This window comes from Tympanuchus pallidicinctus, unplaced genomic scaffold (assembly GCF_026119805.1).
Source record: "Tympanuchus pallidicinctus isolate F22 unplaced genomic scaffold, pur_lepc_1.0 scaffold15, whole genome shotgun sequence".
NCBI classification, from domain to species: domain Eukaryota; kingdom Metazoa; phylum Chordata; class Aves; order Galliformes; family Phasianidae; genus Tympanuchus; species Tympanuchus pallidicinctus.
The window spans coordinates 550,394-566,281 of NW_026294669.1; the positions used below are offsets into that span (position 1 = coordinate 550,394).

The 15,888-nt window shown below is 42.2% G+C and overlaps 1 protein-coding gene across 1 annotated transcript in view; it reads left to right on the plus strand.

Annotated features, from left to right (window-relative positions):
- The window catches only part of CCDC148 (coiled-coil domain containing 148), a 32,600-nt gene that overhangs the window by 4,193 nt on the left and 12,519 nt on the right, over positions 1–15,888 (plus strand). Inside the window, exons 7-9 of the mRNA XM_052676071.1 lie at positions 1,996–2,134; positions 4,235–4,441; positions 15,589–15,729. Of these exons, the coding sequence (XP_052532031.1) occupies positions 1,996–2,134; positions 4,235–4,441; positions 15,589–15,729 (487 nt within the window). The remainder of the gene's footprint in view (positions 1–1,995; positions 2,135–4,234; positions 4,442–15,588; positions 15,730–15,888) is intronic.

Consider the following 15,888-nt stretch of genomic DNA (forward strand, 5'->3'; position numbering starts at 1 on the left):
TGCAGCCTATCTGCAGATTCCACAACACATCAGTGCATCAAGTTTATGTTGTCCCAGCTATTGCAAAGGATGTGTGGGGATTATAGGGCAGCTTCCCTTCCGAGTCCCTTTGTGTTCTTTAAAAGCATAAGGCCAGGGATTAACCCTGGGTAAATTTGTTTCAAAGGAAGCAGCTGCCCCAGGCTTGCTGACTGTCAGACAATCTCCATGTTTCAGTTCTGGAACAGAAACAAGATTGAAATGTTTTCTGGTAGCAGAATTACACAGAAGAAAAGCAAGAAGGATGTTTAAAAATCGGGTTGTGCCATCAGCTTTGTAAATGTTTGCCAATATCCTGGTGCTGAAGAAGCATACCACCTTAAATAGTGACGTAAAGAGGGATGACAAATTTCTTTTAGATGAGGTCTTGTTTTATGTAATTTTGCAGAAGTTTAATTAAGAAAATATCTTGCATTTATTGAAGCTAGATATTTTTCTGATTCTCTGCGCATGTAATGGTTGCAAATACACAGACTGGTCATGTTTCCTTTAGCTATTTGTCTGTATACAGCTGACCAAATCTCTTCACAGCTGACAAACCAAGACTTCTGTGTTTCCCTGCTTCCAATAACCCACATGTGGCTCCAGCTGTTAGCTCCCTGGGCCATCTTCCACAACTCCCAATTTCTCTGTCGTGCTCGTGAGCAGCACAGCACCCATCATTAGCTGCCATCACAGCAGTGGACAGTCAGAGGGATCCGTAGGGAGGTGAGAGGGCTGAGGCAAATGTGGGTGCAAGACCTCACATACCCTTGTGCCCTGCAGATGGGGAGCACCAGGGGTGCCTTCTGAGGCAGGGTCGGTGCTGGCCCCTGCTCTCAGGTGGGCAGTGCAGTGTCTGCTGGTCGGGATGTGCTTTACTGCAGGCAAAAGACCTCTAGATGTTCATCAACCTGCATGATTGGAACGAATGCTGTGTTATCTTAAGAAATGCAGTCAGTTAAGCCTCCATGGGAGCAGTTGCAGTTGAAGAGGTTTAAGTCATAGCAAAGGATAATTAATTTGTTCATTAAAGTTACTCTTCAGAATGCCTATACCTCAAAATACCAAATTATGACACAGATTCTAAAATTAATAACTGAACTGATTTCATTGAAAGCACTCTCTAGAGAAAAGAAGACGGGGGGTGATGTTTATAGCACTCATTTCTGAGGATCAGTTGCAAGGCAGCTTTCATAGAGGCTGCAGGAATAGCACAGCTTTCCATTGCCTTCTCTGTGGCAGCTCAGGAGCTCTTGACTTGGAGACCCGCAGCCCAGCCTTGCAGTTACAGGACTGCAGCCATTCCCTTTTTGGTGGGTTCCTTAATCCCTTATACTCTGTTGGGCACTATTTCTTCTTTATTCCTAGAAAATGAAAGCGCCATACGCTCAGCAATCTGCATTCATTGTCTTTCATGAAAAATTAAGGAGTAGCCTATAAGGAAGCACTTTAATTGCTAGACAATGTCTGCTATACTGAAGTTATTTCCTGTTTAATGTTGTCTCCAGCTTGCACAGTAGCTGTCAGTCATTGAAAATAAACTTTTTACAGGAGCTGGATCTTCTCTCCCTCCCATTTTGAAACCACCTCCATTTCTTTTCATGGTGCTGGATCTAAAATTAAACAGCTGCGTCTTGGAAATAGTTTGTCAGGTATTTCACACAGCTTATGAGAAGTTAAAAAAAAATGAGTGGAGAATAAGAGAAACACATGTCTATCTCAGGTAAAATTGCTGAGGGAAAGATTGCTCTGTCTACCATTTCATTAATTTTAATATTAATCAGTGTCCAAATCCATATTATTATTTCAGTATTCTTATTCCTAAACCGGTATCTGCAGACGTATCTGCTAAGGCCCTTGTCCTTAGCAGCTCAGGCTGAGGTGTGTGATGCATCCCGCGGGCAGTAGCTGAGGCACTGGGCAGCAGGACAGGCCTGGCTGGGCACAGTTACCAGTTGTTCTGGATTTCTGCAGGAACATTGACTGGAAGGAAGAGGATCAGTGGGTTTTTCAGACTGTCATCAATCAGTATCCGAGTGATCTCCAGCAGAGAAGGACTCTGTACCTTGATATGCTGCACAGATGTCTTCCTCACAAGTCTAGGCACGAACTGGTTAGTAGAGCTCAAATGTATGCATTCCTACAGAAAGCTTCCGGTAGCGTTTGTATTAAAAATGCCCAGCAAAGGTTTTTCTTTCGTAAGTTCTTAATTATTGGTTTTATTCTGCACGGTGAAGATGAGATGTCCCTGTCTTTAAAATCCACGAACTTGAAAGCCGTTCACTTCTTGATCGCGGCCTCAAAATATGCACTGTGGGGATTTTATAGTTCCACAAGCCCTTGCTGCCAAGTTCACAAAATTAGTTTGCTAGCATTGCTTTGCTGTACCATTTTATGGCTATGTCACACTATTCAGCTTCTCTTGTTATTTTTATTTTTTGTGAGGATGTATACCACTGTCACACCGTCTAGGAATAGTTATTTTAATTGGCTTGTGGCACATATACAGCAGGAAGAGCGAAGAGATATCTCCTGCTCTCAGGGAGAGGCTATTTTTATATTCATAATGTGCTTCAAATTGATTGCTGATTCCTTTTACACTCCACAGTGAATAAGCACATAGCGGGTAATGGAGAAACCCAGTTCAAGGCCAGAATACTTCAGGATGTCGTAGGGAAAGCTGGAGTCTTTTTTTACCTCTGCATTTATTTTTAGACCATCTGCTTTCTTGTATTTGAGGAGTGCCTGCTACAAAGCAGTGACAATGAAGTGATAGAGACTTATGGCATGCTCTCACTGACGGCGAAGTTCTTGTGGACTTCGGAACTTTTGCATGTGATAACTGGGCTAAATAATGATGTGCTTCGTACAGTGTTTGTGTGTTTTTCACCATAGACATTATTAATGGGCCTCTCTAATTCTTTGGGGGGGCATTTAAAATTTAAAAATCGCAATTCCGCATTGAATGCAGTGTTTATGTTGTCATGACAGGTACAGAAACGTTAGAACAGTATTAAGAATCTATTCTTAGAACGTTTATTACATTAGCATAACTAACTAAACTTAGAACCTTGTCTACTTCCTTCCCTCTGAAGAAGAGTGGGTCACTGGACAAGCACTGGGTGCTTGATTCAGCAGCAGGTCATCAGAGTGACCTGCTTTTAGATGAGCAACCTGCTCATCTCCTTTCTTGTACAGGAGCTTCTTAGTGTAGTTTAGCTGCTTGCCAGCAAGGCTCACCTGAGTTTGAGGCAGCAGTGATGGCTGTGTGAACCTTTGATGAGATGACCATATAAGCAGCTGTGCAGAGAGGAGCTCCAGAGGGAGTGATACATTTAATCTCCAACCAGCTGCAAGCCCATGGGAAACCTGTGAGCCAGGCACCAGCTGAGCCAGCATCCCCTTGTCTTCTGCTAAAAGCCTGGAAGGGAGCATCAGGAATGGGCCTCTAGAAGTTTGTGAGCAGAAGGCCATCTCTAGAATGTTCATCCCTGTAGTTCATATTTTTGGGGGATGTAAGACAGGTCCAAGTTTGTAATGCCACAGTCCATGCAGCCTCACCCATTACTGCTTCTGTCAACGGTATGAAGCTCGAATGTTCTTTGGAACCTCACTGACTAAAATCAAAGAAGGAGTATTTAAGATGAAAAACTGTGTATTATTAATGGCAGTATGCTGCTTGGCAAGCTAAAAGTCTGTTTGTAAGTGTCCTATTGGGAAAGAAAAAGTGAAGCTAATTCTCATCTGTACTACATCAATGCAACTGCTTTACATGGTGTTCTGTTTCTCTATAGGAGGTCATAATTTGCTATGAAGAGCCTCATCTAACTAAAAGTGCTTGGTATTTTTGATGATGTATTGGAAAGACCTACTTGCATTTTATGTATTCTATGACAGCATTTGTATTCTAAGAAAGCATTCTGTTTATTTGTGTTCCAAAAGTACAGTTCAGAAAAGAACAGTGGGATATCAGAATACTGAAGTGCTGTGTGGTGGAGGAGACAACAGGAAGGATGGCAGTGCTAGGATGGCCTGCCAGTGTTGGAAGGCTGCTGCAGAGCTAGCATCAGGCAGAATGCTTTCAGGCTCTCGATTGTGATTCCATGCGGATATTGGAGATACAGTAATTATGCCAATGATACTCAAGATTTGCAAAATATTTTATTGATTTTAATTTTCAAGCTTGTCTGAAATGCATTACTTTTTTTTTTAGGTTACTCATGAGAAAGCTTGGGATCGTTACAATTTCTTTAAGAATCAACGCAGAGTCTTGATATTGAGTTGGACTCAAGCTAGGAAAGCATTCGTCCTGAAGGCGGTGATGGCTGTTGCTGAAGCCTCCGCTGCTCGGGAGGCAGAAGTGGAATCAGCAATTAACAGACAAAAGCAACAGGAGATCTGTGCTGAGCTGAAAGCCAAGGTAGGATCTGTTATAAATATACCTCATGCAAGCTCGGTTTTTACTGCCAAATTCAAAATGAATAGAAGCAAAAAGTGTTCTAAAAGTTACTGGTTTTAGATGAAAAAACTAAGATGACCATCCTGTTTTCACCAGTGTTATTGAATCACTTTGGCCAATTTAAAAAAAACAAACAAACAAACAACAAACCAAAACAGAGAACAGGGTGAACTGCACTCTGTTGGTGGAGGTCAGTGTGTTTGTGAGGCTTGACTTGAAAATGGTTTTGAAGATTCTCCATTTCATTACCCATAGGGATCCTTGTTAGCATCGTATTCCTTCTACCAGCTCTTGAAATTAGTTTGTCTTTTATTGATTAAGAATTTGATCATCTAGCTCAGTTTAGGCCTTACTATAAGTTTCGTGCTGTGGGTATAATCTCTGTATAAACTGCAATCACATTTGTTTTGGTGGATTTTTAGCACCATTTCAGAGTCTGATGAACTACTATTTCTGAACTATTGGAAGAACAAGATCTGTTCTGCTGTTTAGAATATGAGAGGCTGCAAGCAAGCCACCAGGCGTGGAGGTCTGGCACCATACTCTGTTTCTTTTTAACCCTGACAAGCCACAAAATATTTGTGTTTTAGTTAAACCTCACGCACTTTGAGGAACAATGTCATAATCGCTTTCAACACTAGAATCTTCTGAAGTGGCAGTGAAGCATCACTATCACCAGTCTTTTAAATGAACACTGGTTTGTTTTCAGAGGCATAACAAGTACCTGCCTTCCCTTCTGTTTACTTTTCAGGTTGTAGAAAGAATTCTTAAAAATGGGCTCCATCACTTTTGCCCCTGTTGTGAAAAAGAGGTTTCACAGTATTCTGAAAGGTGATTTGCTGTGTGAAGAGGTGAGAAAGACTTACAGGGCAAAAGGACATTTATTCCAGAATTTTGCATTTTATGAGCCAGTCTTCTTTTTCCTCCTCAAAAAGTAACAAAGTGTTTTGTTACCTCCGCCTAGCTGAAGATTTTCACCCATGCGTTGAACGCTGCCTCCAAGTCCTTAGGTTCTGACCTCCTGTTTCCGTAACCAGGAACTGTTTGAAACTTAAGCCTATTAGTGCTATGCTTCTCAAAAGCTGCTTTCAAAGGTGACTTTGTTTTAAAAAAATAAAAGAGGGTGAAAGTCTGATCAAAAACAATTCACCCCTTTCCCAGAAGAAAGGAATCGAAACGGCGCAGCGTTTCCGCTAAAGTAGAACATCAATGTGACCTGCAGCTGAAGGGCTGCAGGATGGAAGGAGAAATTGGGCAGCTTTTCTGAGGGAAATCATTCTGAAAGTATGCATCTGTGTGTTTTGTCTGGATTTGAGGCTATATGCATCTGAAAATTTACACGTTACCTAGTTGCAGTTCCTTCAGCTGGCTTCTGCTTGTAGTGTGAAGTGTGCAGCTAAGGAAGGGGTGCCACAGAAAGGGGCTGCTGGTAACTAAGAAGTAACTCTGGGAGTTAAATATTCATAGAGGAAAATCCATCCTGATGAGCATCGTTAAGGTGAGATTAAAAATAAATTTGTCTCTGCAAAGGAAGGCCTGTAGAGCTGAAAACCAGGTGTAGGATTGTTCTAATCCTTTTTGTCATTAGCTGGCTTACTGTTCTGCATTTCAGTGAGTTCAGCATAAGGAGATCTCAAGCATACCACTTTCCCAGAGGGAAAAAATGTACTTCCTGAATGATTTATCTGTCTACATATTTTTTTTATTATTGTCAGTAATAACCACATAACATCACCCAACATTTATGCATATTCTGTGGCAGTAACAAACCAAGGCATAGCAAAGGACCTAATGAACACATGATTTAAAGCTGGTTTAAATGCACAAGAGGCAACTGTGCCATCAATGAGTCTCAGCCTCGTGGATGACTGGAGATGGCACAATGATTAAAAAGTAAAGCAGCAGAGAAGTTACGTTCTTGCTTGCAGCAGTTCTTACTTGGGAATGGATGCTAAGTTTGTATCCCATATTTCATCTCCCAGAAAATCTCTGCATGTCCTCACCAGAACTCAGGAACTTCTGGTGAAATAAATCATGAGAGCCATTCATCCAAGTGAAATAAGGTGTGAAATGAGCAATGCTAATGAGGATAAACTCTCTTATCCTTAAAGATCCTTAAGTTTCTGATATCTGTCTGTAACGTCTCCACTTGTCCTGGGGAAGGGAGAAAGCAGAGCCGTGGGGGGAAATGTACCCTAAATGAGCAGTAGGGTTACATTTCATGTTCTTTACAGCGTGTGCATTTGGGTTCTGTAGAAGATGCTGTGTTTCAGTAAAATCTCTCTTCCTAAACAACATAAAGAGAAGCAAATTGTTCTGTCAAAAGGCAGGTAGGCAATGAGGTGAGAGTGACCTTTTAGGAGGGTTGGCAGAGTGCTCCTCACAGTTGGTGCTTGATGGCCTGAACTACTCACTGTTCTGCATCTACAGATTGCATCCAGGTGTTGTGCAGGTATTCAGGATGTTATTTTCTATTGAACTTATTTTAAAATATTTTAATCCAGTTCTCTGCACCTTCGTATAATGCAAGTCATAAAGGACGGTCAGCAGAGGACCTGCAGAAGTGCACAAAAGGGCAGCTCAGTCTCAAGTGAATGGTGCACAGGGTGAACTTGTTCTTCCTTAGCATAAAGCAGAGCGTCAGTTTTCCTTTGTATCTTTTCTCTCTTTGTGCTCTGGGGTTAATCCCCACTCTAGTGCCAGAATCTTTTACAACAGGCTTTTAATTTTTGGAGAACAATTCATGCATTCCTTATCCTAACAGAAACTAAGATAATAAATTGATTGAAAAAGGAGCCTAGTTAGGTGGAATTAATGGGAGTATTAAAATTATGTAAAGCGTGTTGAATATTGGCTTTCTTCTTTTCCTTTCCTCTATAATAAGAAGGGATTTTATTTATTTTTTAATAAAATATCAGTAAACTTAGAGAGAAGTGTTGTACCTCCTTATTCAGTCAAATCACTGATTTGAATGAATGACTACCAAATGAGGTCAAATTATGCAACAGAATGTTTGTCTGCTTTTAAATTCTGGATAGCTGTCAGTTGTAATGCTTTGTCTGTAATTTGATAATTTTGCAGGAAACATTTTTTAAAATAAGTAGTGGGACATCTGTAATTCATAATTTATTATTATTTATTGATTGATGAAAGTGTAGGGTCTGAGTCCCAAACCAAACACATCTGGCTTCTACAACTGAGAACCTTTCCTGGCATAAGAAGAGACTGAATGCTGGATGCAGCTCATGTTAGCCAGAATGATCTCATTAAGATCTATAAAGATTGGCTATTTTGCACCAGTTCAGGACTTTTTGCTCGTCAAATTTATTATTATTGTTATTTCTGTGCAGTATGTACAGTACATAAACCACTTATAGGCTTTGTCGTTGACTTTTTAGTTCAGCAGTGTAATGACTGGAGTTTACAGACACCTTCGTTATGTCCAGGCCTCCATCATCCCTGTGGGTCCCTTCCAACTCGGAATGTTCCGTTGTTCTGTGATTCTTGGATCCAGAGTTTTCTTTCTGGAAGGATGGAGCAATGGCCGTTGATGCGCCCAGTTCCCTTCCTGGAGATGATAGATACAAGGAACTTTTCATAAGCTGGTTTTCAAATACAGGTGTTCACTCAGTAAATATGTGATAAAGCTGAGGGCTGTAGGACATTACAGCACTTCTCCATACCCAAGACTTTGAATCTCACCAGAGATGAGCCAGCTCTGGCTCTGAGCATGTTTACAGTCCAGAGCTAATCAACCCAGATTTTTTAGCTTGAGTTTAGTAAAACATTGACAAACTGCACAGCTTTTGGGTCAGACCAAGATTGTATGCTTTAAGCTTGAAGCATATGCAGAGTTTGTCTCTGCCTGCTTTCCATGCTTTCCTTTTTCCCCTCTTTTTCCCTGTGCCTCCAGTATTTTTCAGTCAATTACGTTATTTCTGATTATCAACCTTTCTGTTGCAATCTTCTTGCAATATATTATGTAACGTTTTATCTGAGATTTAAGGGTTTAGTAGCTCAAAGGTTTTTTCTTACCTCCTGGTGCAGTTCACACCTCTTTGTTATGGTGATGTTACTGTGAAGCCCATTTATAGGAGAGAATCATTTAACTTCGCCCTTGTTCCATATTCGCACAGTAGAAGGAGTTCATAAAGCAATCTGTAGTGTGTAGAAAGCAAACATTCTTGTACTGCAAATGAAGAAATAATTGTTCTTTTTTTCTAATTAAGAAAAAGTCATTAGGAGGATGTGAATATAAATAAACAGATGGTTATTGGGTTATCTGGATCTTTACATTTTACTTCAGAGGGACTGAAGAAATACTAATCTGAGAGAAACAGAAGTTCAGGCTTCACTTTTTGCTTGTTCCATGAATTATTTACAGAGTAATTTATAACCACATGTTCTTTCTACTTGCAGTGATTTACTCCTGTTGTTAGTTGCACACAACATGTTTTATGTCTGCTAGTTATTAAAGGCAGTGCACAGGGACTGCAAGCGATCAGCTCAGTGTAAGCTGAGTTACCAGATGAGCCACAGCAGTGGACACCCTGCTCTATGCCAGTGGGAAGCAAATTAGTTTTAACTGCCTTTCCAGTTTGCTCAGGCCTCATGATCGTAATTAGAATTCACACTATAAAAGTCAGCATACAGATTTGAGAACACATTTTTGTTGCAGGATTATGCTTTCATATCCCTCTTTCTGCTATAAGCATTTTTATCGCTGAAGAAAGCATCTATGGTTCTATTAATTATGAAAAACTACTTTTATTCACATTCTGTGTTTTAAATTAGATCTTTTCTTGTGGCAGATATGGACTTTTATGGGACAAAATTAATGCTAGTACCAGTAGTTTTGATTTTCTCTTTTATTTCTTGCAGACTTTGCAGAGAGAAGCCTGTGGAGCACAAGCTGCTCAAGGGTACCAGACAAACTCTACTAGGGGTGTGAACTTTTGTTGTTAATATCAGAAGAGAAATTCACTCTGTGATTAGAAAAACAAACTTGCAGATGTATTATTTCTGAGTTATCTCATTACCAAATGCTCTAGCAAAGGATTTTTCATAGGTCTTGTGTAAGTCAGTTGAAAGCAGCTTGTCCCACTTGCCTGAGGTGTCGTATGAGGCCCTGTGGAGTCTGGAGGTTGCTGTTCAGAAGAATGGGAGGTGAAAGAACTCCCGCTCTGGAGGAGAAGAGGGAAGGGTTTGGTTAGAGGCGAAAGTTACTGGAGATTTCAGCCCGCCATCTGTTAGTATCACAGTGTTTTGTTGTTCACATACTGCTGACATCACTGGCCACTGTTGCTGTAACTTCTCACTTCTGCTGATCAGCCCAGGAGATGATGCGCTCTCTGAAAGGAAAGGTGCATACAAATGTTCCAGATACAGCTCTAGGAGATTCTGAAAATGTGTTACTAGTTTGGGTGATTTTATAAGGTTGAAAGAATGAACTCTCAGGATATGGAAATGGAAAAATTTCCCTTTGTTCCCATTTTTGTTATGACTTAAAGTACTGACTTTGTCACACCAGCAAAGATTATTGGAAATTCTTGCTTAGAATGTGAATTCTAGGTGCTTGTTTTATCTGTGCAGCACCAGCTCTGGAGCTGTGTGCAGTATCCTATGGCACTTCTCCTCCCAGCCATTCTCTGAGTTTTGCTTTGTAGCAGCCCAGTTTACAAAGGCGAGTTTTAGTTTGAGCTGTTCCATCTGAGCCTCTGAATGCGAGTAGTTGTCCTCTGTCCCTGTTTGTCTAGCTAAGCAATCCAGCTGCTTGAAGGATCTTGGGGCCGAGTTTGTTGTTATCACCTAGGCAACTTCAATATCTGCTTCTAATGGAAGCCAGCGTTTCTTAATAGGAAACACTGTATATGGTGTAACATTAGCTTAGTTAACTTAATGGGATTCCTAAGGAAAATCTCCTCAGAACTTTGTCTGTCATTAAAAGAGATATATCTGTAATATTAAGTGCATGGTAAATACGTTACTACTATTCAGACTTCAAGTAGTTTGCAGTGTACTTTACATTATTGCAATATAGAACGTTGTAATAATGAACTGAAAATAGATACGTATGCATTCTGTTCAGCACAGCAATTTAATAATTCACTTGGCAAGAGCTCCTCTAACAGCACATGGACTGTGAAACATACTTGAAACGCCAGTTGTAATTAAAAACTTTCCAAACTGAATGTTGGCAGTACTTGTACTGCTAAGATGCAAGTTTCTTTGTGAAACAGACAACAGGGGATCCACTTTTCAGTGTAATTTTTAATATTAGTTTAACCACCTTTTTTTTTTTTTTTTAATTATTAAACAAAGCATTTACTGCTGACACAGTAAGATCTCCTGTTAGGTTTTTGCACTCCTAAGAAGGGAAGAATGCAATGAAGTATGCATTATTTTTTTGGTGCATTCTATGGTCCCAGATTATTCTTTAGTGGATCATCAGAAACGCTGTTAAGGGTTGTTTTTCTTCTTCAGACCTGTATCTGTTCTCCTCTGGAGGAAAATCCCAATGAACGCAGTGGTTTTTCTTGAAAAGCTTGGAAACTGAGTGTCCTGTAGTCACTTGTAAACTATTGTGAAATATTAAAATGTATGCCACAGAGGTTCCATTTCTCTGCCTGCCCTTTCTTGTTGTTGACTTTGCAGCAGGACCCAGAGGCTCTCAGATAGGATTGGGCTCCACAGAGTTATGAGCTGTACAAATACGTAGTGAAGTGTAGTTTGCAAAGTGAATGGCAGAACTGCACAATGATGGGTTTGGAAAGGACCGTAAAGCCCATCAGGTTCCAAAGCCCCTGCCGTAGGCTGGCTGCCTCCCAGCTCAGGCTGCCTGGGGCCCATCCATAGCCTGGCTTACCTCCAGGGATGGGGACCTCAGCTCAGGGCAGTGCCACGGCCTCACCACCCTTTGAATAAGAAGTCTCTTCCTAGAATCTAGCCTGGATCTACCCTTTATTACTTTAAAGCCATTACTTCTTGTCCTATCAATGCACTCCTTGATGAAGAGCCCCTTGATGTATTGAAAGGCCCCTATGAGGTCTCCCTGGAGCCTTATCTTCTGCAGGATAAACAACCCCAGCTCCCTCAGCCTGTCCCCATGCAGAGCTGTCCCAGCACCCTGAGCATCCCCAGGCCCTTCTCTGGAACCCTGCAGCAGGTCCATGTCCTCGTGCTGGGGGTCCCAGAGCACTGCAGGGGACTCAGCAGAGAGGCACGGCCACCTCCCTGACCTGCTAGCCACACTTCTGTTGATGCAGTGCAGGATACAGTTGGCTGCATCAGATACACGTGAAGGTTTGATTTCTACATGAGGCAGCGCACCAGGTCCCTTTTTGTCTCGAGTCAAGGCAGTCTAGCTCCTTATTTCACAAGCTGTGCCCATGCTAGCAGGAATCTGATTTGAAATCTGGCCTGTGCCTTCTTTCTGAGAAGTTCCCCTATGCAGGCATTCTGACCGCAGCGTAAGGTGAGACCATGAGACCAGAACTAGCAGAAAGATGGTTGTAATGCTCAAATGTGGTTTAAAAACTGAATCATTTTGACGTTAGACTCAGTTGCTCAACGCCTAGATTTTGGAATCTCTTACATAATAGAGGATTTTAATTTGGCTTATTTTAGTTGGGAGCGTTTTATCCTAAATGACTTCAGCAGTTCGTTTGGGGCAGACATGACATAGCGCCAACCTACTGAATCGCCTCTCAGAAATATTTTGCAGACAGTCACTTTCTGCTCTTGCCAGTTTTTCCTTTTTTGTTGCAACAGCAAATTGCTTTTTGAAGAACGTGACTCTTCTTTTGCCTTAATGAAAGGCATTGATCGGATGAATGTGGGAGTGGGCAGGGGTGGTGAAACCTAATTTCATGTGCTGCCTCCTGGAAAGAGTAAATGGGTACTGAGGGGAAGTATGATATAATGAAACTTTCCTTCCTTCTGCTCATTCTGTTCTATCTTCTTGTTCTGCAATGCACTCATACACCTGGAAATCCTAACTAGATTAGATGAAAGTGGAAAGCAGATTATATCCACTAAGTAAATGCTTGTGTTGAGTAGTGATTTAGGGCAATGTAGATAGCGCTGGGGAAAGCAGTGGAGTTAAGCACTGTATTTATTATTGATGTGCATCAGTTTTGGCTGGTAAACATTTTTGCACGTTTCGTGATGCAGATGAGTGAAATCCTGTATTTGATGCTTTGTTATACCCACTTATTTGTATGTAACCTGCTGAAAATCTCGATCACACCCTGATAGTGATCTCTGCCATGAATGGAAGGACGCTAAGAGAAGAGTTATATGCATGTAACTAGGGAGAGACTTGTCATGAGGCTGGTGTAACATAAGTGCCATGAGCGCAATTGCTAACCAAAATGAACAAGTAAGGAAGCTTGAGATGTTTTCAGACTAGTTTTGGTATCTTTAGTATCAGATGCAATGTACTGATTTATTGCCATAGGCTTTCCTTTAATCAGTTACCTTGGTGACAGGCTCTGTGTTGGGACACTTCTGATTGTAAATATGTACTGAGATAGATAGAAGTTCCCCTGAAGTTCCAGTTAACTGCAGATTTAGTAAAACCTTTTTAATGGTTCAGCATGCTAACTAATGGCTGAAATAAAACAAATGAAAGAGATCCTGGTAAGTAGGTAATTAATATCTGGAGAAGGTCAGTAAGGCATCAGGAGGGTTCTCAGACTTAAAGGAGGCTGAAGCTGCAGCACATCTTGACCCCACTTAGGCTGGCACTTGTCATTATTCTAAGGAGCTTGAGGCGAATGCAAAGCAGGGATAAGGAAAATGCAAGCTTAAAAAGGCAATTTTTGGATATGTATTTTAACTCTGGCTCACTTAAGTTCAGAGTATCTCCAGTAGTGTTGTTATTACAGCAGTTTGTTTTCTGTCAGTTTCCCAGCAGTTTATTTTAGCCCCAGTCTGCACACACGTCTCACAGATTTCATTCTTCCTTTGTTTTGTTGTTAGATTTGAAAGCTTCATGAATGTATTTTTGTTTCAGTCTGTTTTGCTGTTTCGAACATGAAATGGAAATGGCTGCGTGTTCTTCCACGTTCGTGTTCTAATGCTCCTGCTTAAGATCTGGCAGGCTGAAAGGGCTGGGTTTTGTGCTTGTTTTTTTTTTCTTTTTAGGAGTGAAAGGGTAATTTTACCACTGCCAAAGAAACTGTAGTAAATGGTTTTCTTTTGTTTGTTTGTTTGTTTGTTTTTACTTATATAGCCAAGATATGAGCTTCTACTAAGGGAACGTTTTCAAAATTCTGAGGAGAAAGATCATCTATAAAGAGTAGCATCTGTGCTGAGGAATACAGCAGTAATGTTTTAACATTTTCTTTCCATAGTATACAATTCTGAATTCTAGCTCAAAATCCTTTCTAAGAATAGCCAAAATAATAATAATAAAAAAAGATAGCTGTCTCTGTGCTGACTGCCATTATGTGAGCACACACTCAAATCCCCACTGGTGTTTGCTGGCACAGCTTGGCCCTGTGCATTTCAGAGTACAAGACTCACTCACCCGCACTGCAGTTCTTAGCTTTGGGAATGGAGCTGAAGCTGGAAAAGGTTGTATGTGCTCTGGGAGAATAACAACGCAATGGGACATCAGCTTGAAGATGCCCTGGGTCTATTGGCTGCAAAGAAGAAAGTAGAAGTGCTGTCTCAGCACAGAGGGGCGAACATGGGATCTGTCCTGCAGAGATCTGCTCACTGGGGGACACGGACCGCCAGCGCTCTGCGTGTCCAAACAGAGGCCTTGCATGGGAATGGGAGAGAATGAATGGTGCGCGGTGCAGCCGGTGAAATGCATTAAAGATGGCAAAATGCAAACGAGATGCTTTACTGCCAGTATGCAAGTACCCCCAGTAGTATAGAAAGCCAGCTGAGGAATGGCTGTAGGCTCACTCTTTTGAGGAACGTGCAGGTCTGCTAACACTTCAGAAAACCATTGCCAAAAGAGCTGGCAAGCCAGCAGCAGGGAGACAGCGTTAATCCCATTGAAAGCCACGCGTAACAGATGAGCTGCTCGCGACAGCGCCGGGGGAAGTCGGGGCTCCCCGCTGCGAGCAACGCACTGCAGGGCACGGGAAGCAGTCACTGCCTGCTGACACGGCCCGTTCAGCAGCACGCAGCGGTGCCTCGCGGTGGTTCGGGATGCTGAGCAGGATCCGTCCCGCGCGGGCAGCCGGGGCCGTCAGCTGGGGCTGCCGAGCGGCGCACGGCTACGGAGCTGGCTGGGGCCGCAAGGCATCGCGTCCCACTGCCCTGGGCTGGCACCGCACCGCGTGCTGGTCTACTCGCTGGGGGATCTTGGTACAGCCGTTCTTCTCTGGTCATGAGGCTGCTCTGTTAGCTCGCTCCCCAGGTCTCTTCCTGTTTGCGCGTCCGCTTTACACGCACAGCGTTAATGCCTGTGCTGACTCCTCATTTCCGTCTGTTCCTCTGATTTGCTGGTTTCGTGATCATTTTCACTTTTCCCTGCTCACGGTCAAGTACTGCACGGAGCAAACAGGGCACTTCCGTGGGGTTGGGGTGGGGATACTTAATGACAGAGGCTCAGACGATCGTTTGCCATTTCTCAGGCTACAGCAGCTTAATCCCGACTGCGTCCGTGCTTTAGAGAATGGCTGCGAGGCAATCAGCTGCGTTTTGCTTCTGAGGAATAACAGCTTTCCCTTCCTACTCCTGGGCACTGGCAGCATCTGTCAGGAGCGTTTCACCAGACTGCCCTCAGTGCCACAGTATAGATCCCTTCATAAAGGAAATGATGGGGTCATTAAGAAACTTAATCGTTATTGAAAGTCCAAGAGCTGGAAAGATGTAAGATCCGATGTTGCTGAGGTTCCTTTGCCAATTTTACCTAATCTTTCCATACGTGTTCTTACTGCATAATACACAAGTCAGCTGTGAATTATAAATTAATATGCAGAAAGACAATGCTACCTGAATGGTTACGTGTTGCTGGCAGATTACAAATTTCAGTTTGAAAATGGATCACACGGGTTTCCTTACCAGTGTCAGTTTAGCAGGATCACAACATTGCACACATTCTCCTGCACAGCTGTTTAAACAGTCTTTTCAATTCTTTCTCTCAGATCCTACAATGGAGAGCACAACAGGAGGAGGCAGCTGAGCTGGAAGCTGCTGTAGCTGCTAGAAGAAAAGAAAAGGAAGATGAGAAAGAAAGGCTACAGAAAAAGCAGGAAATGATTCGCAGAGCTCAGGAGAAAGAAAAAGTAGGAGAAACTTTTTAAAGTATTTCTGCATTCGTGATTTACAACTGCCTTTAAAAGCTTTAGCTGATCTCGCTGCTCTGTGTTCTTGGAGCAGATTTAGTGTCAGTACGGAGATCAGCGGCCCGTGGAGTCCCGGTGCTTCCCTTTTAGCCTTAAACC